General features: G+C 36.7%; 1 protein-coding gene across 1 annotated transcript in view; it reads right to left on the reverse strand.

The window, feature by feature from the left end:
* ZNF407 (zinc finger protein 407) overlaps positions 1-27,922 on the reverse strand; it is a 335,893-nt gene that overhangs the window by 85,323 nt on the left and 222,648 nt on the right. The window contains exon 8 of the mRNA XM_053970151.1: positions 13,147-13,325. Coding sequence (XP_053826126.1) covers positions 13,147-13,325 — 179 coding nt within the window. The remainder of the gene's footprint in view (positions 1-13,146; positions 13,326-27,922) is intronic.

Below are 27,922 nucleotides of genomic sequence, written 5' to 3' on the forward strand. Positions count from 1 at the left end.
AAGGATCTGCATTTATTCTGAAAATCATCCATAAGAAAAGAAAGAAAAAGAAAAGCTGTGAATTTAAGAAAATATGAAGTCTAGAAGTTGATAAAATTTAAAAATAATTTGAAAAAAATTATTATGCCTAAAATTCTCTCATGTCACAATGCGGACATCTCATTATAGCTTATACAGAGACATGGCACTGGCATTGCAAAGGGGATGATCTTTAGATGGGGAGCCACTTGTGCACCTGCACAGCCACCTTTTGAAACCCGCTTCATACTGGAGTCTGAGTTGCCTTACATAAAAGCATCCCCCCAAATCAATCCTTTTTCTCCTATTTTTGGTGACAAGGTGGCAGCAAAATCGAAGTACTTTCAGAATCAGGAGGTCTAGTGTCTCCATCAAAGGGTCATTTGCTCTCTCTGCTTTTCCAAGATCCTCAGGAGCCTTATGCTGGTTATACCAAGTTATAATCATTCACCCTGTGTCCCTGAGTACTTGGCCAATATCCCAAATCTGACAATACTTTCCTGCAATTGGTGTTGACTGTTGCATACCAGTCATCAGATATGACAATAGCTTTATTTATCAAAAATGCTCAATTTTTTTTTGCAATTTTAGAATGATTGCCTTTTATAATTTTAAAACTGATATCTCAAGACATTACAAGAAAGATATGCAATCAGTTGGTCACTTACATAGCTCAAAGGTTTGCAGGAAACAGCACATGCAACAAAATCCCCCCCACAACTACAACAGAGAACAGAACAGTGTTCCCCTGTCTTAGCCCTCTTGATCTGTACTACAAATAGGGCTGTGCTGAATCACAGATAACTGAGATTTCATTGTTTTCATATGCTTCTGATAAACTTCTGACTTCACATTTCAGGATTTTTGTTTGAGTGGATAGAAGCAAACACAAGCAGCTCAGCAAATTTTACTGACAATTTTGATAGTAACTGAATTTGCTCAGAGAAGGTGGACTACAAAAGAAAGGGTCAACAACAATTAATAGAACACTGAATATTATTGTAACAGTAAGGATTTGTAGATAAATCCTTACCAGACGAGGCTAACTTGAGTTGACTAGAAGCAGCTTTATCCCACGGGCACTTTGTGGCGGTGACATGCACTAATACGTGAAGACTCCAAATGTTTCAGCATGGCTTTTTCTTTTTAATTTTACATTACTCAAACATTCCAGAAACTACTAAAACTATTTTACTGAGTGTACAATTGGTTGTTTAATAACTCCTAACTTCAAATTCTTCCAATAGAGTTCTGAATTTCAGATACATATGCCAAATCCAAAATCAATGTTACATTAAAAATGTTTGCCTAAAACCTTTCAGTGTATCTTGAGATAACTTGATAATCAGTTTTAACTTTCTTTGCTATCAACAGATGCTTTCATTTTACATTTCCTCTAGATACTATTACTTTGAAGTAGGTAGATTATTTTAAATCTCCTAAAACCTGTTTTATGAGAACTGCTATCTGCTATTACTTCCCAGACTGAACAAGAAGTATCATTTTGACAAGGTATAAAAGAAGTAGGAACATAGTTTAGCATGTAGTATGGTAGTTATCTTAATTATTCTTTGTAAACACATTATACACTGTAATCCCAAACACTTACAGAGCAATCTTTTAACTACAGGACAACTACTAATAAAAACCTCTCCAATCAACCATAATCTAAGTTTCTGAAATGTTATTTAAGCAGGCATTGTGATAATCAGTAACTATCTTTAAATATCAGAGAAGTCCTCTTAACTATACTGCAGAAACCTGTACAGCAACTCTGCTTTTGGATGACAGGGACCTCCTCTACTTTCGAAAGCCAAGGAACCGGAATCGCACCCACTTAAACCAGCAGTACCTTTCATCCAGACATGTGGAATCTGAACCAGTGATCTGAATTGTCTGAAGCCCAGAGCTTTTATTAATGCTCAAGTTCCTATGCAATTTATATGAAAATTGCACTCACTTTAAGGTCTCTTTTTACTATCAGAGAAAATTATATGAAAATCATATTGTAATGACTCAGAGAATGAAAACATCTGTATTAAATCTGCAGTGTTACTTAAGTACAAACCATTTCTTTGATGTTAGATATTGATGAGCACATACTCATTCAAATAAATGCAAGACATGCATAAAATATCTTAAATTCAGAAGATGTACTGAGAAAAAGGGGTTCCCCACTAACTGGCCAGCTGGGAGTTAAGAGGTATGATATCTGTCTCCATGGCTTTTTGACATGATACAAGAATTATAGACAGCCGACATGCAGTGTATTTATATGAGATATAGTTTCATATTACGCTCTTATATGTTCACCAAGAAAGTGAAGCAATCTTTCTTCTGTGAGACTTCTACCTATCTTCATTTCCTTTAGTGCAAACAGTTATAGACAAGCTCCTCTCTGAACTGATAATTTTTTAGAGGTCATTCAGCTCATAATTTCAGGTCCTAGTCACTATCCTGATGGTCCTTCTTAGGAAATTGGACCCAGTGGGAACGTTTTTTCCTTCCGCTTAGTCTATGGGTCAGCATTTTCCTTCCCTTGTACTTCTTAATTCCCTTAAGTGGCAATTATTTAAGGTAGAGTTAGAGAAGGTGCAATCTACATTCATCCAATAAAACCTAAATATTAAAAAGGACAGAAAAATCCAGCATGGTTACTAAGGATATATGGGAGAGCATTTAGCATTTGAAAGGTACCAAAGATCTGGTAAATGAAAAGATGGAAAAAATTATGAAGAACTATTGGAAGTAAAATATAAATTAGAAGTACAAAAGAACATGAGTATCAGACAGACAAGGCATCCTACTTAGAAAGGTCAAGACTCAAGATGCCATGTCAAGAAATTAAATGGAAAGTCAGTGCAGCACAGATTGGATTAATGAAAGCAAACAAAAAGAAAGTCCAGAAGAAATTTTAAAAATCAGCATGGAATTGCAATGATTTGTGACTCATTGGAGCAATTATTGCTGAGGGCTCTTCTCTTCACTCATGATCCAATGTAGCAAAGCACAAAGCACAGAACTAACACTGTGCTTCAATCCCTCATACTTATGTTCTGGCTTTGGCTCAGGTATTTAATTAATTCACTTTCACAGTTGCTGGTATGTGTTGGATTTGAGCTGGAAACCATGTCATAGGGATGATTTTGTTAGTCCTGAGCAGCGTTTGCACAAAGTCAAGGCCTTTTCTGCTCCCCACCCCACCCCACCAATGAGGAGACTGGGGGTACACAAGGAGCTGGGAGGGGACACGGCCAGGACAGCTGACCCAACTGACCAAAGGAACATTCCATACCACATGGCATCATTCTCAGCAAGTAAAGTGGAGGGGAAAAGAAGCAAAGTGGGAGGGATGTTCAGAGTACTGGCATCTGTCTTCCCAAGCCACCATTACATGCCATGGAGCCCAGCTTTCCTGCAGATAACACCTGTCAGGCCACTTGCCATGATGAATTAATTCCTTGTGTTGCTTTATGTAATTAACTGCCTTTATCTCATCCTAGGAGCTTTCTCAATTTTGAGATTGAGATTCAATCTTCTGAATTCCATCATTCCTCCACTAGTGGGAATGAGTGATTGGGGCATGGCACTTAGCTGGTAGCTGTAAACCACGACAACGTTGGCACTTTTCTGATTCTGAAATTCTTTGCCATTATTTGTGCACTAATGAAGCTATGTCTAACAAGCAAGTAATTATGTGTAACTTATAAAAAATCTGAAACTCAGACCAAGACTTGCAAGCAGTTTTACAAATACAAATCATTTAAGATATTTATCAAGAATAATTTCAGTGCAGGTTGTTGGGACGCTAGCAACTTCTCACAGAAGAAAAAGCAGGAAGTGTCCCCTAAATAATGCACAGCCACAGAGAAAGCCACCAAAAGGTGGTGGCATTATGTAGGCAAAATACACCCTGCTATGGTTATTTGACATAGAGCACACATAGGTCTTCGAAGCACTGTTAGCTCAACTCTACAAGTGATGAAATAATTAGTTCATAATGGAGATAGCACAGTTGAGAAATGTATTATTTAGGTTTATTTATAGATATTTATTATTTATATTTTCATTGGAATTAAATAAAAAAAATATTTCTGTCACAGACTAGGAATATATAATTATTTTCAATACAGTTTAAATATATAAGTTGTTAAATAAGTTTTATCTACTATATGTATTAAAAATGTATCACACATTTTAAATCAAAATTTTCATTTAATTCTTCAAGTTGCGTCTTAGATTTTTGATATTTACTTTAATGAAAATAAAAAAATAAGATCTTTATCTTTCTTGGAATTCCAATATAACTCCCCTGGATGATAGACTAAGAGATCTAGACTTAAAAAAGCATCATAGGAAAGCAATTTAAATGTTCAGAGTATAGAACAATCTCCACATAAAAATATCCTGAATTATTCCTAGGCACTATACATCTTTATTTTTTTATTCCTCCTGTAAGATTATTATCTTTCTTTTTGTTTGTTTGAAAAGTTTTCTTGATGACCTTGATATCCCATTTTTTGGTGCTTTTGTATGAATTTTAATATGGTGATATTCCAATACTAGTATTTCATTTTATTATTTACATTTGCCACAGACTATTATGCATATATATCTTCTAGCACAATTAAATATTTTTGCCTTTCTAGATGGCTGTCATGTCTTAAGGCTTTCTTCTACTTCTGCACTTAAATATTTCAGCCTTGCTTTAAAAGTTTTATGTTAGGATAGCCTATTTTTAGCTCCAAATAGGCAATAATGTGGCTCGTTCTTCATGAAGGATGTTTTATCTATTAATATAATGAAATAGTATCTTGGAGTAAGATTACCTTCTTTTCATCGGTGAACCTGACATCCTTGCAGAGGCACCAGTCTTTACGGACACCAGCAGGGATCCAGCTGGGCAGTGCAAGGAATTTGCAAAGCATATGCCTATCCAAGGGTGTTTTGGAGGTAGATACAAGGTGGGAATTAAGGGTTCAACAAGAATTCAGACCTGAAGAGAGTTTCTCTATCATCCCCGATGGCACAGCCCCCATGCAAGCCAGCCAAATGGTTCCCCACTTTGGAAAGTAGAATGCCACAGAGAGGAACAACAGGAAAGGAGGTGCACACCAACACCCAGATTAAATATTTAGATATGGGCAAAGAGATTCATCTGCTCAGGAGCAACAGCTCACACCACAAAAATTAGTTGCCCTGTTACAAACTGGGATAGTTTTCAGAAAAGGAACAATGACTGCTAGGAGGGCCATGGACAGAACTGCACTGAAAAGAAAGCAGGATTGTGACTGCATGGTTCTGGTGCTATACACAATATGGAAAACCCTGAGCAATGGTCCCGAAGCTTATGGCACACAACAGGACACCTGTTATACCTCCACTGAGCAGAGGTATTAAGAGGTGTTCCAGACTTTGGTCTAGGCAGTATTTCCCTTTTCCTTTAAAAATATATTCTGAATAGTTTTTCTTTAGTGAGTCTGATTGGCTTTCATTCTTATCTGAGAATACCTTTCACTTAAAGGATGTAACTAATATTAATAGTGGTGGGTTTTGAATATTAGATGATGTAATATTTGCATCAAAATATTTCAACACCTCCTTTCATGTCACTCATCAGGAATATATGCTGATTGTTCAGGAAAAGCAACTAAGGAACTATGAAAGGAGTCCCTAAACTCTTCAACAGCAGGAGAAAAAGCTATATCCTAGGGAAAAAAAAAAAAAAAAGACAAAGTACTTTAATGAACTCAATTTTTTTTTTTTCTACTTCACCTGCTACCTGGAAAGAACCAACTTTGATGTCATGACCACCCAGATAAATATACTGGTTATGGAAGCTCTGCTAGGTATACAATGCCTTTTAATAAATGACAGTTCTAAAAAAAATTACTTGTTTTTTTTTGAACATAGATTAATCTTTCCTGAAACACAATAATACATAATCTACATATGTTAAAAAAACCTGGCTTTCTCCTTTACAAACAGAAAATCATTTATACTAGGTTTTTATTTCAAGCACATACTAAAATTATTATTCTTCACAAAAGAGGAAAGGGAGTGTCTGCCAATCAACATGACATGCTATTGAAAGACTGGTACTAATAGCTATGACAAGAGCAAACCTGTTTAAAGCAGAGCTGCTGCTGCTGCTTTTTTCTTTTTTTAAAGTATACCAGCCACCAAAAATAATGCTTTATCTAACTAGAAACCCAAGCAATATTCCACTGCTGTAAAAGCTTGCACTTGATTTGTTTAAATCTAGAAATGACAATTTTAATATCACTTCAAATGACAGCATTTAAAGTGTTTTATTTAAACAGTGATAAAGACTAAGAATATTAACTATTCAAAAAAAAGTTAAATACTCTTGCAAACAAAACTGTGTATCTATTCTTTGAAGGTTTTACATAAGTATACAAGTTTGCATAAGTACTTAACTGACTTGTATTTCCACTGCTTCATCAATAAATAGCATTTACTGATTTTTATTTTTGCAGTTTGATAAATTCAGAGAGTAGAAAAGCAAACAGGCTTTTATTATGTCATTTTTCCTATTTTTTTAACTCTATATTTTCTACTAAAGAATCAAACAATGCAAAAGACAGGAGTAGCAAAAAAATATTTAGAAGTAGCAAAGCACTAGGACACTGACATAATTGCTACATTATCAGGTTCTGTGTGTCCAATTCACATTCTGAATAAGTCTGCAGTTTCCACTTGGTAATACAGTTATACCTTGATAAAATCACATAATAGATCACACCATAACTTTTAGCAATCAATTTTTTCTCTTAATAATTTGATAAATGTAGCTGTCAAGTGGGATAAAGATCACAATTTTATTTAGGATTAACTATTTGAACTTTCAGAATTCCATTCATGAATATTGCAACTCTTACAACTGATAGGATCACAATTTGGTCCCTTGTTGATGATGCAATCATGCTGAAGGTTGCTGGTACAGCCCTGTTCCTCAAAAGCTAAAGAAACTGAAAGAGAAATGTGTGGAAAGCATAGCCTTTCGAAAAGTGCACTTAAAGTTTGCAAAAATACTTTTCAAACATATATGAAAGAGCAGACAATAATACAGTAAGGGAACTGACAGGGAAAAGAGCAGAATTTTATATGGATACTTTAAACATCTTAAACAAATAAATAAATGTATGTTACAAGATATTTTATCAGGGATTTATTGACATACCAGAAACAAACGGTTTAAGTGAGTGTATTTCCACTTCAGGCTCAAAGAGAATAAGAATTTAGCACTGATGATGTGAATGTTGCCTCTCTAAGAAAGAACACTTTGGGGGACTTACCTGTCTCCTCAGCTATTCCACTGCTATCACAACACACAAACACTTTAGATTCACAAACACAGCCCCTAACAGGAGGCTGTGGATTAACACTGTTTAAAGACTTGAGAGCAGAAAGGATTATTAGATAATTGTCTGACTTCTGGTATATCAAAGCCCCTTTACATTTTGCAGTGAACCCAGCAATCCTCAGGCCCTCCTAAAACCTCTATTCCAGAAAGACATTCAGTCTTCTCAAGGCTCAAAGGAACAGAACAAGAATAATTTCTTTTGCTAGTTGCTGCCAGAGCTCAATTGACCTCATATTTAAGTGTTTGCACCTTGTTTCTCATTTCAATTTGTCTGACTATGCTTTCAGTTACTGATTTTTCTTTGGCTTTTCTCAGCTAGACTAAGAGTAGCTCATGTCTGATATTTTCTCCCTGTGAAGCAACTCATAGACTATAATCAAGTACCTATCTATCATTTGGTCATGAATTATGTAACTCTTCATGAACACTAAGCGTTCAATCACCATGTAGGCAGCCAACTGCCAAAACACAATCGTCACAATCTTTGTTCTGTGAATGCCCAACCCCAGAGGCACCTATAATTTTCACAGAGGCACAGGCACACAAAGCTGTACTTCCAAGCATTCCCCAAAACATGTCTGTACAGAGCGGGGAAGCAGCTCACACTTTTAGCTCTGTCAGCATCCATAGGAGTAAGAGATCCTCTACTCCTGCTCATGGGGCTAGACTCTCACCATACACTGGAAAACTTGAGTGCTTTGCAAGTATAGTATTACTGTCACAGGAAAAAAAACCCTACCAAAGAGTACAGTGAACTGAGCTGGCTTCACTGATTTCTTTTTTACAAAAATGACTTCCAAGAAGTATTTGGCATGACTGCTAATTCTAAATTAAACATCACCAAATTTTCTGTTCAATGTCTTAAGCAGTTCCCTAACCACATAGTTGACTGTCATGAAGCTATTTTCCAGCAAGAGCTTTGTGACAAACTATGGAAGCATCACACCTATTTTGCACATGAGGAAACTTGTACAAAAAGCAGGACCATTATATTTTCGCTCAGTGAAAAACTGGGTTACTCTGATTTCTAGGGTTGTATTCATTCTTGAAAATCATCTCCACTTTTTACAGTGCAGCATGGGAATAACGATATGGAAAAAAACACCTCAGTACCACTGCATAACTTTCAACATTATCACAAAACCAATAATGAGCAAATTGCTTCTCTTCTCTCTGAAGAGCTTTTTGCTTATGACCAGTTTAGTATCCACAGAAGGCTACTATGGCACACTGAGATGCCACGAACTCTGTAGCTATTGGAATAGTGGAGATGTTCAGGCATAGATATTACACTGTTTGGACATAAATAATGCATCATAAATGTATCATAATGTTTGTAAGACAAGAGCTCCTAAATGATGAACATTTAGTTCTAACTGAAATTATCACTACCAAGTGATGCTGCTCCAAAGCAGACAAAGCACCAAGAAAGAAAACTGGAATACTGATCCCTTGCCAGATCTAGCACAGGTACAGACCTTCTCCTGTCCCACTTGACAAAGTATTCAGGTTCAGTTCAACTCAGTATTGCAATGTAGCATCAGTTAGAATAAAACACATTCAAGAATTTTGGAAATGCAATGCACACAAGAATCAAAATATTTCTTCAGCTTGCTTTGAGACTCACAATTCAGACAAGCCTACAGTAAGAAACTGTTTTTTTAAAAAATCAAATAATACCATTTTTAGAAAAATCACTAAAATTATAGTCACCAACATGATATGACAATTTGCTCATCTATTGCATTAATTTTCTATTTGTAATGACATACATTCAGATTTGCACATGGACAACAAGAATCTACATAAAGAGCTTCTACTAGAACCAAATTTCTATCACTTAAACATTACCTGCAGGATTCCTGAGCTTGCTAGTAAGCCAAACTCCATTCTTAGAAGAGCTGTAAGATTTATCAGTGTCTTAAATGTGGTTTTAAAAAGAAAATAAATTCACAATGTGGATAATGGATAACATTCTCTGAATTCCTGGCCTTTTTTCCAACAAAATTTCAATTTTAACACAGACCTTGAGAAAATGGATCAGAGTATATCAAGAAATAGGCATCAAATTCCTACAGAACAACACACAGACATTTTAAAAAACAGCTTGGATGATTCATATAAAAATTAAGGTTAAAGGCATAAACTAGTATTTGAAGTGTGGCCTAGAAAATTAAATTCATGATTTTATGTGCACTGCATATATCTTTGTTGGCTTGTGTGCATTAAAGGCCTGTTGCTCAAGTTTAATAAATTTTAAAATTTAAAGACAAAAGTATAATCCAGACTGTTATTGTTTTAAAATATCTAAGATTTATAAGGAATATAGTTGTATTGTTAAATAACTCCCTCTGTGACAGAGGGAGCCTACAGCAAAAAGAAGAAAGACAATCTGAAGACCTGGTTTGCTGGCATTTCTATACATCAATTTACATCAGAAGTGCTATCACCTTGCAATTACAGTATCATCCTTACATATGTAAAAGCCAACTTCTTTTGCCTTCCATCTTCCACAGCCTCTCCCTTAGAAATGCAGCTTCCTCAAGCTCCTTACTGCCACTGACCCTATAAAGCAGTATAGCAGCTGCCAAAGAAAGCTAACTAGAAACTAATATTAGAACATTATATTATTGTAGCAGGGCATCTCACCCCCACCAGAGCTTATCTGTTGTTTGTTAACCAGCCAGGTAATTCAAACAGGACAAGCTGTCTTACAGTGAGTTATTTTGGCACCATGGGGTTAACATCTCCCAACTGCCAATAAACGTCTTACTAATGGAAGTGAGAACTGGAAAGATAAGCTGGATTTTTGACAGACAGATATCCACTTTAAAACTGTAAGAGCCACACCAAACTTCCACAAAGCAGAAATTTTCTATGCATTTCCCTGGAAATGTGTGAAGTTTCTCCCATGAGTAGAGATGCCTGCTTTGTGGTTACTCCCCAGGGATTAAGTGAAGGAATGTGCACATTACCATGATTTCAGTGATAAGTTAGATTTGACTCCTAATCAATACTATTTCTTTTCCTAGCTCTAATACAGGTACCTTGATATTGTGCATTTTTATGTTATGTTGTAATCTACTAGTAGTTCTTTTTAGTTTTATACTGTGTAGTAAATTATCCTGATTAAGATCTTTCACCTGCTATCTCTTTTCTGTTTAATAAATAATTCATTTTATAAACAGATCTGACTTGCAGTCATTAGAACTTGCAGACCAGGGTGATTCCTTGAACTTAAACTGTTGCCAAAATCTGAGGCTAAGGCTTGTCTGAAGCTTCCACTCTTCCCGTAACAATTATAAAGAACATTAAATTTAAATTAGAAATCCAACTGTCAATCTTAATTTCACAGACAAGAAACAGACTTGACTTTTACTCCCAGTCACATCCTAAAGGTACCCCACAGCTCCACTCTTGATGAGCTGTGGTGAAGGAATTTCTGCCTGTCCTGCAAAGTGGCTTGAGTTGGTATCTGTCTCTTTGCCAGTGAAGAAACTTATTCTATTTGCTCAAAGAAGCAAAAGGCCAGCTTTCCTGTTACAAAGCAATATTAGAACATAAAAGACAGACAAATATGTTTAAGTTAAAAAAAAAAAAATCAATCTTGTATGACACTTTCATACTCCTATCATCCTAAGGGGCTCTATGTCGTGTTGTAGATTCTCTGTGGGTGCAGCCAATGACCAATAAGTCATCAGTAACTGTGAACCAGACACAGAACAAATCTTATTTTTATAAGGGATGTTAGCCAGGGCACAGGAGATGTCCTTCATTCCTCTAAAAACCTTCTCTAAAACCTTTAACTCTCAGATGTCCAGCAGTCAGAAATGGATTGAAAAGAAGAAAATAAACTTCCCTTAATTTAACTGTGGTATGAATACACAATTATCACCCAGGTTTCTCTTTAATAGGGTTTCTTTTTGAAAGGAAAATACAGTATCATCCTTTCTGCAATGGAATTAAGCAAACAATGTTTCAAGACTTTTGTTCCATACTAGTCCTAGGCGAGCCTGACAATAATTAGGTGACAATCTGTTCTTGCTAGTCCTAATATATTTGCACAGCACCCTGTTTAGTGCAAGAGGATTTCTACAGTTTAAGAGTGAATGTATAGAAAAGAAATATCATTTGGATACAACACTCTGATGACTGTTTTCCTGTGTTACCAAGACAAGCAAGCTGAACAGTTTTAACCACAGCATGCTGCAATGAACAATTGATTTATCCAGATATAGTCTTGAACTAATAATGGGAAAATGTACATAAAATGTTTGTAATTTTGGAATGTTACTGATTCTATCACTGTTATAGCTCTCTGTTATATCTATCTGCCTATTGAGAGCATTTGATTTTTTCATATTAAGTGGGATTATTGTAGTAAAAATCCAATAGTGTCTGGATTTAAGCTCTGAGTTGAATATTCATTTGCTTTAGTGAGAACTATGGTAAAATGTGATCAGTTTTCTGACCTATTTTGAAATTGGTATTCTGCCAACTGGCATTTTGTTTGCACATCCAGATATTATCCACCATATGCTGACATGACATGATGATTGGTTCCAAAATGAAGTGGAATACTTGGCAAATAGAAATATATGGTACAAATAATACACTGCCTCTAGTCAGGAAAGCAAGCAGTCATTTTGAGAAGACTGAGAGGTTTTAAAATAACTACAGTGTACATATAGCATGAAGCTGCATGAAAACTCTCCAGGTTCTGCTTTTTTACAGATATAAGGGTATAAAAATATGATATTAATTCCTTACACAAGATTCAAATCTGACACAGGAGTACTAATAGTAGTAATTCAGTGGAAGATTAATTTGCATCTCAGGGAGACTTTGGCCCACATAGTTTCTTCCTCCTCTGGATTCCCTAACTCTTTCTTCTCACCATCTGTTCTTTTTTCCCACTGCTCTGACTTGTCTTTCCACTCAGTGATGTCTAAGTTATCTGCCTCTCCTGCATTAAGATCACATTTCATTCAAGCTCCACACTAATTTTGTATTATTTCTCCTAACCTCATACCATTGAACTCTTTATTTTTCTCCTAATTTGATGCTTCCATTAATTTTCTGCCTTCCACTCTGAACTGTAGAATCTATTAAAAAAAAACCCCAAAAGCAAATAAAAACCAAAAAAGCTTGTTCCTAAACAGAAAACACCACATCTTTTTTCTTTTAATTCCTTTTTCCAAAGCAATATTTTTCTTTTGCATTCGTCCAGTGACTTCCATGTGTGTGCTCTCTAACATAAAGCCTGAAAAGATACATCTAAGTTGTTGCTTGAGCTCTGCTGTTGTATCTTTTTAATGAGGAACAGTCTACATTTTTGTAGTGAAATCTAAGAATTTTTAAAGCAGTGCATTAATTTGCCACTGTATTTCCTATGGAATTTTGTTTTTCTGTTCTTGGGGGAATAGCATAGGCAGAGGGACTTAATAAAAATGTTAAAAAATATTTCTCCCTAAAAGTTCAGTTAGATTTCAAAATGAGGCATCAAAATAGCATGCATTTCTGATGTTTATTGAACTGCAAGATTTGTTTGTGTAACATGAATAGATTTCAGTGCTTAATGCATTATCTTTAACCCTGTAAAACTTGAAGAGGATTAAACCCATGTTAAAACCATGTTCTTCTTCAGAATAAATGACAATAACTTCTTGTTTTGTTATTACAATCATTTAAGCACACGCATTTAGAAAAGAATTTGTAAGCAAAGGGAGGAAGGACCTTACCAGCATGCAAGTATGCCAGATCAGGATTTTCTATGTCTGGGTGTAGTTCTTTCAAGTGGTTCCGAAACTCCACAGGGATATTTGTTCCATAGTCACACCTAGGACAGTTATACATTTTTACTCCTTCATGCTTTCCCGTATGCAAGATGTGTTTACGGATATTTTCTGCACAGTTAGACCTAAACAGCAATAGAAAAAAAAAAAAGAAAAAAAATATGTATTTATTTTCTACCAGCGGTTAAAATAAAACTTAGTGTTACAACAGAAAATCAGTAGTCATTACTCATTTTTCATTATCTGTAGATTTTTTGCATCCTCTTAAGTTTTGCATAAATGTTGTCCTTTGCATGAAGGCTCCCAAAGCTGTTTCAGCCTAACTGAACATTACATCTGAACCAGAATGATTGATTTGTTACATTTACAGAATTTGTATTTTGCCCATGGTAGTCAGTGATAGACAGAAATTAAGCAAAAGTATTTCCTTAGCAAAACTGAAATACACAAATGCCTTTAATATTCCCAATGGAGCTCACATGAACCTTTCCTACAAAGTTCCTAAATTCAACAGGAGATGCTGTGAATGATTTTTGCAAGTATGTTCCACCAACTTTCACCTTGTTGCGTGAACTGTTCCTAGGAAAGAGAATTGAGTTGCTCAAGTTTACATATTTTTGAAAAAACACACAGATTCTGGTTTACATCTTAAACACAGCTTTTGTGAAAGTAATGGAGTTTTCATGCATAAAAGTCAGATTACATATACAATTAGTTTAACACATTTCAAAGCAATATTTATAATCATATTTCTGAAAAAAAAAGAAAATATTTCATATTTCCCTTATTCACAGAGAGATCCATATGGCAGTAATTTTTAATTTCTATTCTTTAAAATTTTCCAGTCTCATTACAAAATTATTTTGCATTAGAATTTCCTACTTACTCAAACTTAGTGATTAATCCTACATAAGATACACTGCTGCTCCATTTATTTCAATCAGAAAGAGTCAGTATCTTTATTTTTGACTCAAAAGAACAGAACTGTCCATGTGTACCATTGCTACGGTGTTTTGTTTATTGTTTAGACCTTCTTACTAGCATATACTATTATTATTGCCAAAGTAAGAACAGCAATTCAGCCTTACTGAAAAAAAGTACAAACACTCATGCAAACTACATGAGTGGTATTTATACATAAATTCATAATACTTCACAAATACTCAAGTATGACAAATGTAGCATTTTGGGCAGCTGGTTATATCCCATCACTGATAGAAATTCCACAGTAACAGGCACCTAAAAAAAGGACCTCCAAAATAAACTGGAAGTAGCAGCTTGAAGTTCTGCTGGAATGCTTGTCTCTCCCTCGGAAATGGTCATAGCAAAGTTGGTATCTGCCTTACGGTGCTGCCAAAGCTCACCCTCTGTCATGTCCATCTGCTATATACTGGTATAATGATCAGATGCCTGACAATGTCAGAGAAGACACTTATCACTGAGAAATACAGAAAATATTAGTCCTCAGCATCTTTCAGGATTCATCCCCTAAAAAGTTACAGTGCTCATAAATGTTGCTAAAATGAAATATGTATTTTATAAAAAAAGAAAAAAAGGTAGTGTATACTGCAATGGAAGCAGGAGACAACCTGGTAACCTTCTATCATGGCTTATACTTTAAAGGGCAGTAGATTAAAGCAGAGCATACGAATCTGAAATAAAATATCTGTGTTCTTTTAGCTCAGCTCTCATACTATGCTAAGGAAATATATAAAACTTTTTACTTTGAAATATTTCTGTGAAATATATAAAGGATCTGTGGAGACCTATGTAAGAGTTGTGAAGAAAACCCAGCCTGTTCAAGCCATAAAAGGCCAGTTCTATCTCCTTTGATTTGGAAATTGCTCCAGCCACTTTAAATAGAGCAATCCTGAAGCCTCATTTATTCAGTCATCAGTAAAAATCTGTCACTGAACACACCAACATACAGATATAAAAAATTTAAACCCATATTTTTCCATGTAACAAGGCCAGGAAGGCTTAATCAGAAATCAGAATTGTGGGATCACAAGGCATTACAAATGGCCCCTCATATTAGGTTGCAAAGCAGCAATTGCCATCATAAGGTAAACCATGATGGTAACAACTGGCAAATCCAAGCACCTTTGAAGCCAAGTGATACCTTTAAATATGCTAGGACAAAAGTGTACTGCATAAAAAATGTTTTTTAATTATTCAGTGTGTTTTGGATGTTTGTTTTATTAGGAATCTTATCCCATGTACTATATAAGCATGTATGTCTGACACAAAGTATGTCTGACACAAAACACCCCCACCAACACATAGTGTGTGTAGTTACATCATATCATATGAGCAAACACAGAGGTCTGTGACTTTAAACAGCATTGTATTTTTATTAAAGCTATCTCATGACAAGAATACAACTAAAACATTGTAATGTTGCAATAGTGATGATAGTTAAGATTTTGACAGGACTTGTATTATAAGATTCACTTCCAGGTGTTTATAAACCTTGAAATACAGATTTCCTTTGTTCTGAAATTTGGAAAACAGAGCCCAGCACAACAAAAATTGTTTGAGGAAAGTCTTTCTGGTTTTTGAGTTCCAGTCTGAATTACAGCCCCAAACAAATAAATGCAGGTTTTAGGAGACTAGCCTGTTTTTCAGTAAAGCTACAGTAGAGGTTTCTAAGTTAAATTACTATTATCATTGCTTCATGTAAGCATGTTTTCATCCTTATGATCCATTTTTAAAATCAAATCTAAGTATTTCTGTCAATTTGTCCATGCTCTTAAGTAACAGGAAGAGAGATTCCTGAGAGAGACTAAATCAGTCTAAAGCTACAGTCAATGACTTTACATTTAATTCTGATGTAGAGAAACACAATAAAAATTTTCTTTTTATTTCAGGTCTTGCAGTAGGTCTTCTTATTAGATGTGAAGAAAAGTTTGAGACTTGATGCAAACCCCACAAAAACCCTATTACAGGGAAGAGGGAGGCCTGTATGGATTTTTCAGTGTCTTGTCAGTGCTATACAGAGCAAAAGAGGAGATGGAACATGTTGCTAAGGTATGTTGCAGATGAACGGGAAATATGAGGAGCTTCCCATGCAACAAACCTGCATGACCTCCTCTGCGAAAGACTGATATATTTTCACTACTTTCCATATTCAGGCGAGCTCTCACATTTCTGTAAAGGATAACACTTTGAAATAAGGGAGACAGATGCTAAGATTCTCCTCAGAAATGTAGCTACTGCTTAAGATGAACAGAAAACCTCTTCTGGAAAAAGACAAAAAAGGGCATTTGTTTCTAATTTTCATCACAAAACGATGCGTTCTCATTGCTGTTTTAGCTGCACATTCCATGTTGTCCGTTACGAGTCCATTCCTACCAACCAGGTACCTTTTTCTGCTCTCAAGACATTAAAGGCTGCTGCATATTCAAGGATCATAAACTGGAAATTGTAAATTTGTCAGTTGTAAAATGGTACCTTAGTCACAGAATCACAGTATGCCTAAAGTTCAAAGAGATTGAATTTTGATGATTGGATCATCTCAAGATTGTCTAGTCCATCCCTGCTGCTCAGGAAGGACAACTCATGGCCAGTTGCCCAGGAACATTTTTAGGCAGCTTCTGAAGATCTCCAAAGGTATTTCCCACCCTCCCTGGGCTGCCTGTGCCAGTGCTAAGTCACCCTAACAATGGAATTGTGTTTCCTGATGTTCAGAGGAAACCTCCTGTCTTCCTATTTGAACCAACTGCCTCTTGTTCTCTCTCTGGGCAACACTGAGACAGAACTTCTCAGCTCTTCTTTAGAGCTTCCCTTCAGATATGTGTGCATACTGATGATATCCCCCAAGTCTTTTCTCCATGCTGACCAGTACCAGTCCTCTGTCTCTCCTTATTTCGGATGCTCCAATTACAATTACAAACAATTTATTCAAGTTTTCAGTGGTCACTGAGCCTGCACAGGCATCATCCTGTGACAAGGAAGCCGGATGCCCCATTCCACAGCCATCTGCACCCTTGCTTCTTAGCACCATTGATCCACTTTGTTGGGTGAGTCAAATAAATTGGAAGGTTAGGAGTTGTATAAAATAGCCAGACACTTTCTCAAACGGACAATCTGTTGCCTCTGTTTACTTTGCCTTCCTTCTCCTATCCTTAGATATATATGCTTCTTCTTTTACAAAAAAAAACCAAAACAGAACAAACCACCATGGCATTGTGCTAAGGGCAAGAAACAGAGTGCCCAGTTTCTACAGAAGACTGGGAAAATCATGCCTCTGGTGGAAGGGACAGAAGCCTCATAATTGCCTTCCTCCTTAACCCAAAAAGTACAGTTGTTCCTTTAGCCCCTAAAAGGTAGTATAAGTGCCCCTATGAAGACATTTTCTCAGTTGCATTGGCAAGCTGTAATGTGCAAAAGACTGAATTCCTCAGCAAAATTAGGCCTACCCCACTGTAAACAGCAGCATTATAGCATTATTCAGGGGTCTGGGATGGCAGAGCAGAGACATGCACTTTGCAGGTGGCAGAGATGGGAGTTCAAAGTCAGCAGCAGGGAAATGTGTGGAACAATGAGTCTTGGAGCAAATCTGTGCTGGGGGGAAAATAGTCAGCCTGAAGGTCCCCTCGGTAAGTGCTGTCTTCATTTACTATTCCGCCATCATCTCTTCCTTATTTTCAGTCTTGCAGAGCTCAGCCAGCCGGTCTCACTAGCAACCAGTACAAGCTGATTTGGGCATCCCTTCTCCGTGCAGAGGGACTTATCCCCAGCCTCGTGGCTGGATTCAGCAGGTTGTGCTCTGCACTCCCCTCAGCCAGCAGCCCTGGTTCAAGCAGCCTCTGTAAACGGCCAAGTTCAGTACTTAACTGCAGACCTGTGGCTGCTCAGTACCAAGCTGTTTGCTGCCCTTGTCTTTTATGTGGTGTTTTGGATAAAAATCATGAAATAAGAGGAATTTACAAATTTCTTAAATTTGCCCATACAGAATAGGAATGTGTCTATATTTTTAAGGGTTATTTACATGACAATACATTAGCATTGTATTAAACAGCTAAATGAAATATTGCAGGAAGTAATCAATTTTTTTTCCTATTTACTAATAAGAAACTGAAATTAGAACTCTCTTCCATTATGTAGTGCCTGACATTTTCAGAAAGATACTTACTGCAAGACATGGAAATGGAAGGTTTCAGAGGTGCAAATGAGGCAAAATGTTAATTATCTAGTCCACTAAGTTTTAAAAAATTTAGCACCTTGTAGGACTCTTATTTGCACAAAACAAACCTTTTTCAAAAGGTCTTCTCCAGCACATTAGGTATAAAAATCCTCTCTGCAGAAAAATACATGCAACATAAAGGACTTATGGCAGCTCCATTGACATCACTATTTACAACATAAAAACAAACACAGTGATAGAACCAACTGATTGAAAAGATTTCTATTTTTTTCCCTGTTTGTCAGTATGAATCAAGTTCACTCTCATATAGACAGCATTCTGAAGGTCTTCTGCAACCTTTATACCCTGCTATGCAACCTGCAAGTACAGAGAAATTGCAGCATTTTGACTGAAAAATAGCAAAGTCTCCAGATACTTTCTTCCAGAAATAAAAGCAATTATGATGAAAGCAAACTTCTCAATGAAGCAATATGCACTATTGTAGATTCTTAACCTCAGTTATTCATCAAACGTTTGCAGGTATTTCTTTCACAGAAAATGCTATCTAATTTGAAAAACTCTTTAAATCAAAATTACAATAATGTAATTACACTAGAAAAGGAGAGCCATAGATTTTTAGAAATTCAAGGTCATATTTAGCTTGACCTCATTGACAGCACAGTTCATAAGCATTTGCCCAGTGATTCTTTTCTCAAACTATAACCCTTTTGATACTAGAACATGGTTTCTGATCGAGAGCAACAGGGAGTCCTTTGAAATTGTAGGCAAATTACTCTTCAGTTGATCACTCCCCCTTTTACAAACTGTCTTATTTCTTATCCCCCTGCATCCAGCTACATATCCAACACACCTTGCTTGGCTGTAGAATTTCCTGATACCTGGACCTCCAATGGAAGAGCTACAGAGTTCCTTTCAACTCACTCTGAGGAATCATCATGTTCTCCCTACATTCCTTCCAGTTGCTTTAAGCTTTGAATACATTTGCATTTCACACCAGTGCTGCATATATAGATGCCGTGGATTTCCCCATGCTCAGCATTCTCCAGTTGCACCCAGTTCTGGGAACTCCTGGATACTTCTTGCAGCACCAAGAACTCCTGCACACTCAGTTAAATGCAGTGACCTTTCAGGTTGTTTTCAGCATTACTGCTTTCCAAAATACAACCCCTCTAGCCTGCCTTTGTTTCTTGCTGTCATTAAACTGTATGAAAACTACTATTCAGTAGGGTGGTGGTAAACAACCTAATGGGCAATATTTTCTTGACAGGAAAGAAACAAATACCTCAATCTGTGGTAATTACATTATACAAACAGGCTTATTCAATCAAAACCTCCACAATGGCAGTCACTCTGCCCAACTTCTACTTAGCAAAAACCCTAACAAACCAACCAACCAACCAACCAAAAATCCTTCCCTGCATATTCAAGATTTAGCTACATTTCTGGTTTTAAAATAAAATAAACTGATTGCCACTTAGCTCAAACTAGCTACATAACAATACATAATGTGCACTGGCAATTCAGACTGCAAGTTTAAAAGCTAAAGCTTACCTCTTCAGTGCTGCAAGTCAATACAGTATTGCACAAGAAATAATAAAAAAACAGTAAAATATCATAGCCAAAGTGTGGTCATGTCTTGAAACTAACATAATAAAACTGCAATAATTATTAGATATTACATTAGATATTACATGGCATTACACACATAACTTGTATATTTATGTATATATATACAAGAAATGCAATACATTTTCTCATCCTTCTCACTACTAACATTCACCTGGGTTTCTTTTTCCTTGCTCTTTGCCTTTAAAAGCAAAAGTTCTACCTTTTATTTAGGTTTTAAGTGAGTGGGGAAACAATCTCATGGATACAAATGCCAATGCTCTGCATCCAACTTCAATTCTCAAGTGATGTACGATACTATTGCTGGAATTAGCAGCACACAGCTCCTTCCGTGGGAACTCAGGAGGGCAGCTCCAATGTACCAGTGCCAGCTCGGCTCTGCCTGTGTCACTGCTGCCAAACACCTCCCTGTGATGCTCGTAAAGACCTCTGCTGGACAGAGGCAATGATCTTCTGGGGACAAGCAACACCTTTGCCACCATAGCTGCTTCTGCACAGAGTATTTGCTCAAAGCTTTTCAACTCTACCCAGAAAAGGTGAGTGAAATACACACCCACAGTGATTTAAAAACACATGCCCAACAACCTGGTGGCCACATGTATTGCCACGTTTTCATGTACTGCCATGGATTGCATGTATTGCAACTCAGAAAATATGAAGTAGCCCATAAAAGAGAGTACACTACATTTGCATGCTTTAATGAGATTTTATAATACTGTCAGTTTCACAAAGAAAATAATAAAAATGTGTTTGGGATTTATTCTGATAGTATTATACCAACACCCAAGGATAATAATCGTAATGTTCTCTGCTTTTCTACATTTTTAGCTTTGCATTTTTTTCTGTAATGATCTATTTGTTATGACATACAGTATGTGTGACAGATGTCCAATGCTGGCTGCTAAAAAGTAGCAGAGCCCTGTAGGGAAGCAGCAAAAACTTGTGCGTCAGCACAGAAAATGATGGAAGATTGATAATTACTGCTCGTGTCTGAGCTCCATTCAGCAGACTAGCATGTCCAAATTGTAATTTGGCCACAGATCCACCATTCTATTTACAATGTATTGGAATGAAAATTCCCAGTTTCAAGTAATTGATCATTACGATAGCCAAAGTAAGTGCTTTTAAAGGCAAATTCAGGGTAATTGGAAATTCTGAAGGGAAATAAGAAGAGATGTACTCTAGTCTTGTTTACCTCTGAGGAATCTGTAAAGCCATTTACAACCCTGCACAGTGAACAAAAACCAAAGCATAGACTCAGTGCTGGCATCTAGACCTACTTGCGAATTTTCAGAGTATTTTTGCAGTAAAAACATGGCAAACAACACTCTCCACAATTTAAAGAAAACATGATTTTTTTTCAGAAGTAAGCCTATCTGTGATTCCAAGGAACTACGGCATCCTGCCTTAAATTCTTCCTTTAATTCTATCTTCTACAAGAAAAGAGAAAAAAAAAAAAATAAGAGGCTTTTAGACAGAAACCTGCAAATTATGTCCAAACTGCTAGACTTGGAAGGAATGGGTGGAAAGGGTACAGAAAGTCATGGAAATGTGCCTCAGCTCTGCACCTGTGCTGTGATCCTCACTGTCCCCATAGGTGCTGTGCAGAGCCAGGCTGCTCAGTTTATGAGTCTGCCCCAGCAGCTCTTCCAAGAGAGGCTCAGTGTCTCCTTTTACTGACTAGAGAAGAAAAAAAAGCAAAACAAACAAAGGGGAAAAAAAAGAACCAAACCAAAACAACAACCACCAATTTTTCATAGGATTGATCTGCTTCTGAAAACTCCCTGCAATGTTTTCTAGAACTCCTGGCTAGCACTTTGCTGCAGGCAAAGGGGTCTCTGTGCTGGCCCAGCACAAGGGCCTGTGTGCCTGCAGCATGAGGAATGCAGGGGTCTGCTGTGCACAGTGCACTGCTGCACTGTGTCAGCCAAGGTTTAAGTGGCAGAAATAGCAGGTGGAGTTCATCTATTTCACAGTAACTGAGAATAATCACTCCATTGTTCCTGGGCTTCCTCCCTCCCCCTTTCCTTTCTTCTTAGAGCAGATGGCAAAAAAGAGAAGTTTGTCTGAGAAACAGCATCTCTGCAGTGGTGTGAGGATGGAGACTGGGCTTTAGGTATCACAGGCCCTGATTTAACAAGGTACTTACACATTTTTGCGGCTTAAGTACAAGCAGCCCCCGTTGACTTCAAAAGAATGACTCACAAGGTTAAATTTATGTACATGATCAAATACATTGCTGAAATGAGGCCATGGAAAACATCCATTTTTAAAAAAAGCTGGGACGAATTTAATTGAAGACACGCATTTCCTTTCAACATCAATTTTTTCCCTATTGTACTTCTTTTAACGACCACATAAAGTAACTGAACAATTCTGTGGAGTCTGTTTGTATATCCTCAGGAGCACATAAAGTATTTTCACAGATACAGAAGTGCAGATGGAGCCTAGGAAAGGGTGTGGAATCTAGCGGCTGCACAAGATGAAACTGGACTCCTAATGTTGCTGGAGTCAGAAATGATAGCAACAGACCCTAAAGGCTGCCTGTCAATCTCAGATGCAGATGGTACTTCGTCCAACTGGCCTTCGTGTCAGTTCCTTCAGCCATTTTAGTGACAACACGGTTCCCTAGAGGACAGATCCTGTTGCTTTGCAGCCTGGATTCATACCCAGGGCACTGTGGTCTGTACGATCTCTGCTCAAAGTAGGTTTTTTTAATGCTAATACAGTGCCTCTTCTTGCCCTATCCCAGCCCCAACCCCCCATGCAAAAAGAGATGGTCATTTTCTTCCTTATTTCAAATGTTCCAATTTATCAAAGGAATCAGCAATAATTGTCTGAAAGATTCACTTTTGTTATGCATGCCAAAACTATATATAAAATCCCTGCTAATAAAATTTGCAGACAACACTGTAATTGGCAGCATGATTAATAACGATGACACTGCCATCATATAGAGCAGTCGCAGAAGCCAGGCGTGTTCAATCACAACATGTACACACACAATTACATGTTAGCTTTCCCACCTTTGCACAGTGCATGCAAGCAACTTAGCCAATGCTGTGAAAAGCTGTGAAACTGAATATTATTTAGGGATTAGTGGACCACCAGTTTAATGTGAACTTCTAGTGTGATGCTATAAGCAAAAGGCCCCATGCTATATTTAGCTGTATAAGCAAGGAAGTAGCAAGCAAATGTAAGGATGCAATGTTCTCTTATGACACTGGAGAAACTAATTCTACAATATCTACTTCCTGTATTACTGCCTACATTTAAAAAAGGGAACAAACAGCCACAAAGTGATTATAAATAGAAATAGAAGTTAAGGGGGGTAAAAAAAACTCTAAAACACTTAATAAAACCCCTTTCTGTTTTGCTTATTACATTTGAGCTTGGCCCATGAGTAACTTAACATGGAATAAAGGTGTCATTGAGGGACAACTTAACCTGGAGAAAATCTATACGAAACCAAAAGCTATGACTACAAGTTCCAGTCAAATTCAACTGAGAAATAAAGCACAATTTCTTCAGCAATTAATCTTTCACAGAAGAGAAGCTGGTTCTGCAAATTTGCCTGTTTTCAGATCAAACCTGAATATGTTTCTAGATCACAAAATTCAGTCAAAAGTAGGAGGTTCAGTAAGGAGCAAACTGGGAGAAAAAACACCTATGCAGTTTGTTTTCTGTAGAAGGTCAGACTGGCTGAGCTTAAGGCTTTTTCTGGGCTCAAAGTCTCCAAGAAGTACAATTTAAGTCTGAAAAATGTCATTGTGAGGTCAGCCATTTATTGTGCTTCCATGATGTCATGGAAATTTGTTCAGTCTGCAAATTAAAATATATTCTTCTTGGCTGTCAATACTGCAAAACCATCTTAGATTCTGAAAGTCAAATTTGGGTCTTTAGTTGGAGGTATGATTGAATATCTAATCTAAAATGTGTGTTGAAAGCATATATCAGAGAAACATCATTCTCTTCAGATTATGTCCTCATAATACCATTTTCTGCACAAATGTAAGTAAATGCAGCATTTGGCTCTGTACTTTGAGCTTACTTCACAGACATCATTCACTCCAGGAGAACTGGTTTTAACAGTAAGGAGCAAGCAAAACGTGATTTTTGTTCCTACAAGAGTACATTTGCCTATAAGGACGCCCTGCAGCTCAGTAAGAAACTGCAGTTCAGTTTTCATGTAGTGGGACTTTCACTAGAGACCTACACATCAAAATTAATGTGCTGTGTACTTAACCAAAAGATACTAGAATGGAATGAAAGCACTGAACTATGTATTTGACTCACATAGCATACCTATATGTAAAGTAAAATGTATAAGGTAGTTTCTACTGCACTTCTACTTCAGACTATTCAAAGTTGCTGTCTTGTAAAAGTATTAGATTAAAATTGGACCACCCAGAATAGACACATTTTTACTGTGCTTTCAACAATGCACAATTATGTCTAACAGATATAACATGATTTTAACTAGATGAGAAATCAGGGCAACACTCTAAATCTATTGATTGAGAAGAATAGCAACTGCCTGAATGGTATTACTTCAAAAAGTTGACCCAAGAAGAAAAAAATTTAAATGCCAGGGCAAAAGCCTTCTGGATACCAATTAAATTCTGTCATATTGAGGAATTTTATAGACCAATACCAAAGAAATTATCCTATGATCATGTATGCAAAGGTTCTGTCTTAAAGAAAAAACCCACAACCATATAAAATTAACCCCAACATATACATGAAAATAATTTTTTTTCATTATCACAGATAATGTTATGGACTTGTCTTTTTTCCACAGAGGGTTAACATGAAAAGAGGAAAGAATAGTAAAATATGAAACTTTCTCTTTGGCTTCACCTTTCACACTCTGGTATCATACAACAGCAGAAACTAATGAACTTGCTCATCTTCGAAAGCCCTTTTGCATGCTTCTTCCTTCACCCTTAACTCTGATCCTCACAGGTCTTCCCTTATGTGTGTGCCAATTTTACTGGTATAATATGAGCACTTTTATTAGTTGTGTTCTGATGATTTCTACTGAGAGATACTTAAAGCTTATACAAGTCAAAAACTATTTTATCACTTCTGAAGAAAACTAATAGTGCAGAGCCACTGAATGATAAGAGAGACCACTGAATTTATTTAATAATGCATGTCCATTTCACAAAAATGGCCTGTGTAATCCTTTTAAAAATAATAACCTGTTCATTTCAGACCTTGCACAATGCTTCTCTTTGTCCCTTGTAAGTCTCTCAAATGTCTTATTTTCAAGGAATATATAGTACTCCCGGAAGACATTTTCCCATTTCTATTCTCTTCAACTCCTGTGAGCCCTTGTTCTGTGTGATAAGGCAATCTCCTTCGGGATCTGAGCTGTGTAGTTTCGCACCACGAGTGACAAGGACTCAACTTGAATAACTGCTGTGCGCAGGTTGTAATTATGTCAGCTGGAGTGTTGAACAAGGGGACTGATTAATGTGAGCCCCAGCCCAGGCACAGTCCCTATCAAAACCTTCGTGCAGGCCAGCAGTGGGGATGGGTTAAAGCAGAAAGACAAAACATGCTGTATCTTCCATGATAGATGAATTGCTCCAACAGTCTTCAGGCAGATGTTCCAGGACAGTATAATATACAATTACTCTGCCTTATCACCTTCCCAGGGACAATAAAGCTTCCTCCTTCTATAGCTCATGTGAGTGAAGGCAAAATTAGTTTTACTTTTACAACACTGACTCACTTATCATGTTGCCTTGATTGCGCTTTTACAGCTAAAGAAAACATATATTGCACTCTTAAACTAAAAACAAACAAACAAACAAACAAACAGAACCCACCAAAAAATCTCAGCACTCCTCATCTTTTATATAAAACTAAACTATTCCTTTGAATCTATTTTGCATCATAGTAATACAGTCCTTAAAGGGCTAATTCAGAACATGATTCTAGGGAACATTACTAACTTTAGAACAACTGGACCCATTCATAAGCTTAATGTTATATGTACATATAGGAAAGGACCTTAGTGATTCAAGACAGAATGCATAGATAATAAAAAAATAAAAATAAAAAAATTTTTTGCTACAAAAATTCGCCTATGCGAATAACATGCACTTAGTGACTATTTTAACTAAGCACTCATCCTAAAAATGCTACAGCACTCTTGTAAAACAATTATTTGAGAAGTCATTAATCCACATTTATCCTTAAAGGCCACAAGAGTTTACAACTATTCTAAACAATCTATGCATTTTCCAAAAGTAAATATAAATTAAGTAAATAATAAAATTCAGGGAAAAGTCAATCTATCTATCTGTATTTGTTTCCTTTTTGTTATCAGATGTATACAGTTTGGGTTTTTTTGCTGCAAAGATGGAAGTAGTCTATATGTTTCAGTGCTATTTCCATGAGTTTGCAGAATAGCAGCTTACTAACATGAGGTGAATAGCAAGAGAAGAACATAGCTCATAATATCCTGAAATCCTTCCTTTCTAAGCACTGGATGGGTATAGACAAAGAAACTGTGCTTTAAAGAAGAGAGTCTAAATAGTTCCACTTGCATTCCAAGATGCATTCATTTCAGTACTACCCTTTCTTCAGCTATATAAAAATGACATGCTCTCCAAAAACAAACCAAAAAAAAAGCACCCAGAAACGCATTTAGCGAGACATGTATTTGAAGGTCAGGTTTAAAATCAAAACCGGACAAAACCAGCCAAGGTTGATTCTAATGGCACTTAAGACTGTACACATATTTGAAAAATTCTATTTATATGCATTTAATTTTCATGAAAGGTATTGGACTACTAGTCCATAAAGGAGAGATAAGATTTTCTAAGGAGACTATGGGAATTAGGCACTGATACTGCACTTCAACTTGAAGGCAGGCTCTCAGCTGTTACACCTCCTTTGAGGTTTTAGTCATTAAACAGTATCACAGTCTGGCAACAGTTAAGTTTCACCACAACAGTACAGGCTTTCCTGTACTCCTCTGGTGAAATGTAATCTTACATGAATCAAAAAGTAGCTCCAAGAAAGCTGGTATATTCTCACTGCACAGCATGTTGACCTGAGAGGACAGCACAACAGGATGATGATACACCAATTGCTGCACAGAGAAACAACAAAGAAAATGGTCTTGGCCTCAGAAAAACTATAATCTAAGTATTGAGAAGGATATGATAATCAGACAATAGGCAAAAAGAGTAGTGATAGGTTTGGGAGACAGGGTATCAGTAAAACAGGGTAGAAAACTTTTTGGTTTAGGTGCACTGTTGGGCATGGCAGTACGAGATGGCAGCCTAGTCTGTCCTCCATAACCATTCAAACTAACTATGCAATTAGTGGACATAATAAAGAACTGATGCAGGTCTCAACATTTGCATAAATTAGGTATCTACTGTTTCTAAAGAAAGATGTAGGTCACCAATAGGAAACATCAGAAGCTCTAATCTGCTTTGAAAAAGGAAGCAATGTTGCCCTTAACTTTATAGAAATGATGCCATTATTCTAGGTAGTTAAACTCCCCAGTTTGGGGCTGCCCTTATCTTGAGGAAGGCTGAGTTCTGTCCTCTGTCCCAGGAAAGTATATTAGCTGGCCCAAAATATCATGCATCAACCATTTCTTCTTGAAACTTTGCCATTAGACAGCAAAGAGCTGCCAGAAGCCAAAGGCAGATCTAACCCCTGCTTTCAGAAACACTCTTCTGTTTTCAGTTATGTTCCCTATATCATTTTCTTAGAAAATCCAAACAACAGGCTTCTAAACACTTTGTCCTGTGCCCTATCAGGTGACAATCCTAAGCAATAACTTGAATGAGGCTGCAGACAGCAGCTCATTATGAACTAAATGAATCCTGACTTGTCTAATATTCAGGCCTCTAACCCATACTCAAAAATACAGAAAGTGGGGCCTGTTTGCCTAAAAAATGTACCAAAAGTCTTGAG

The sequence above is a fragment of the Vidua macroura genome, chromosome 1 (genome assembly GCF_024509145.1).
Source record: "Vidua macroura isolate BioBank_ID:100142 chromosome 1, ASM2450914v1, whole genome shotgun sequence".
Lineage (NCBI taxonomy): Eukaryota > Metazoa > Chordata > Aves > Passeriformes > Viduidae > Vidua > Vidua macroura.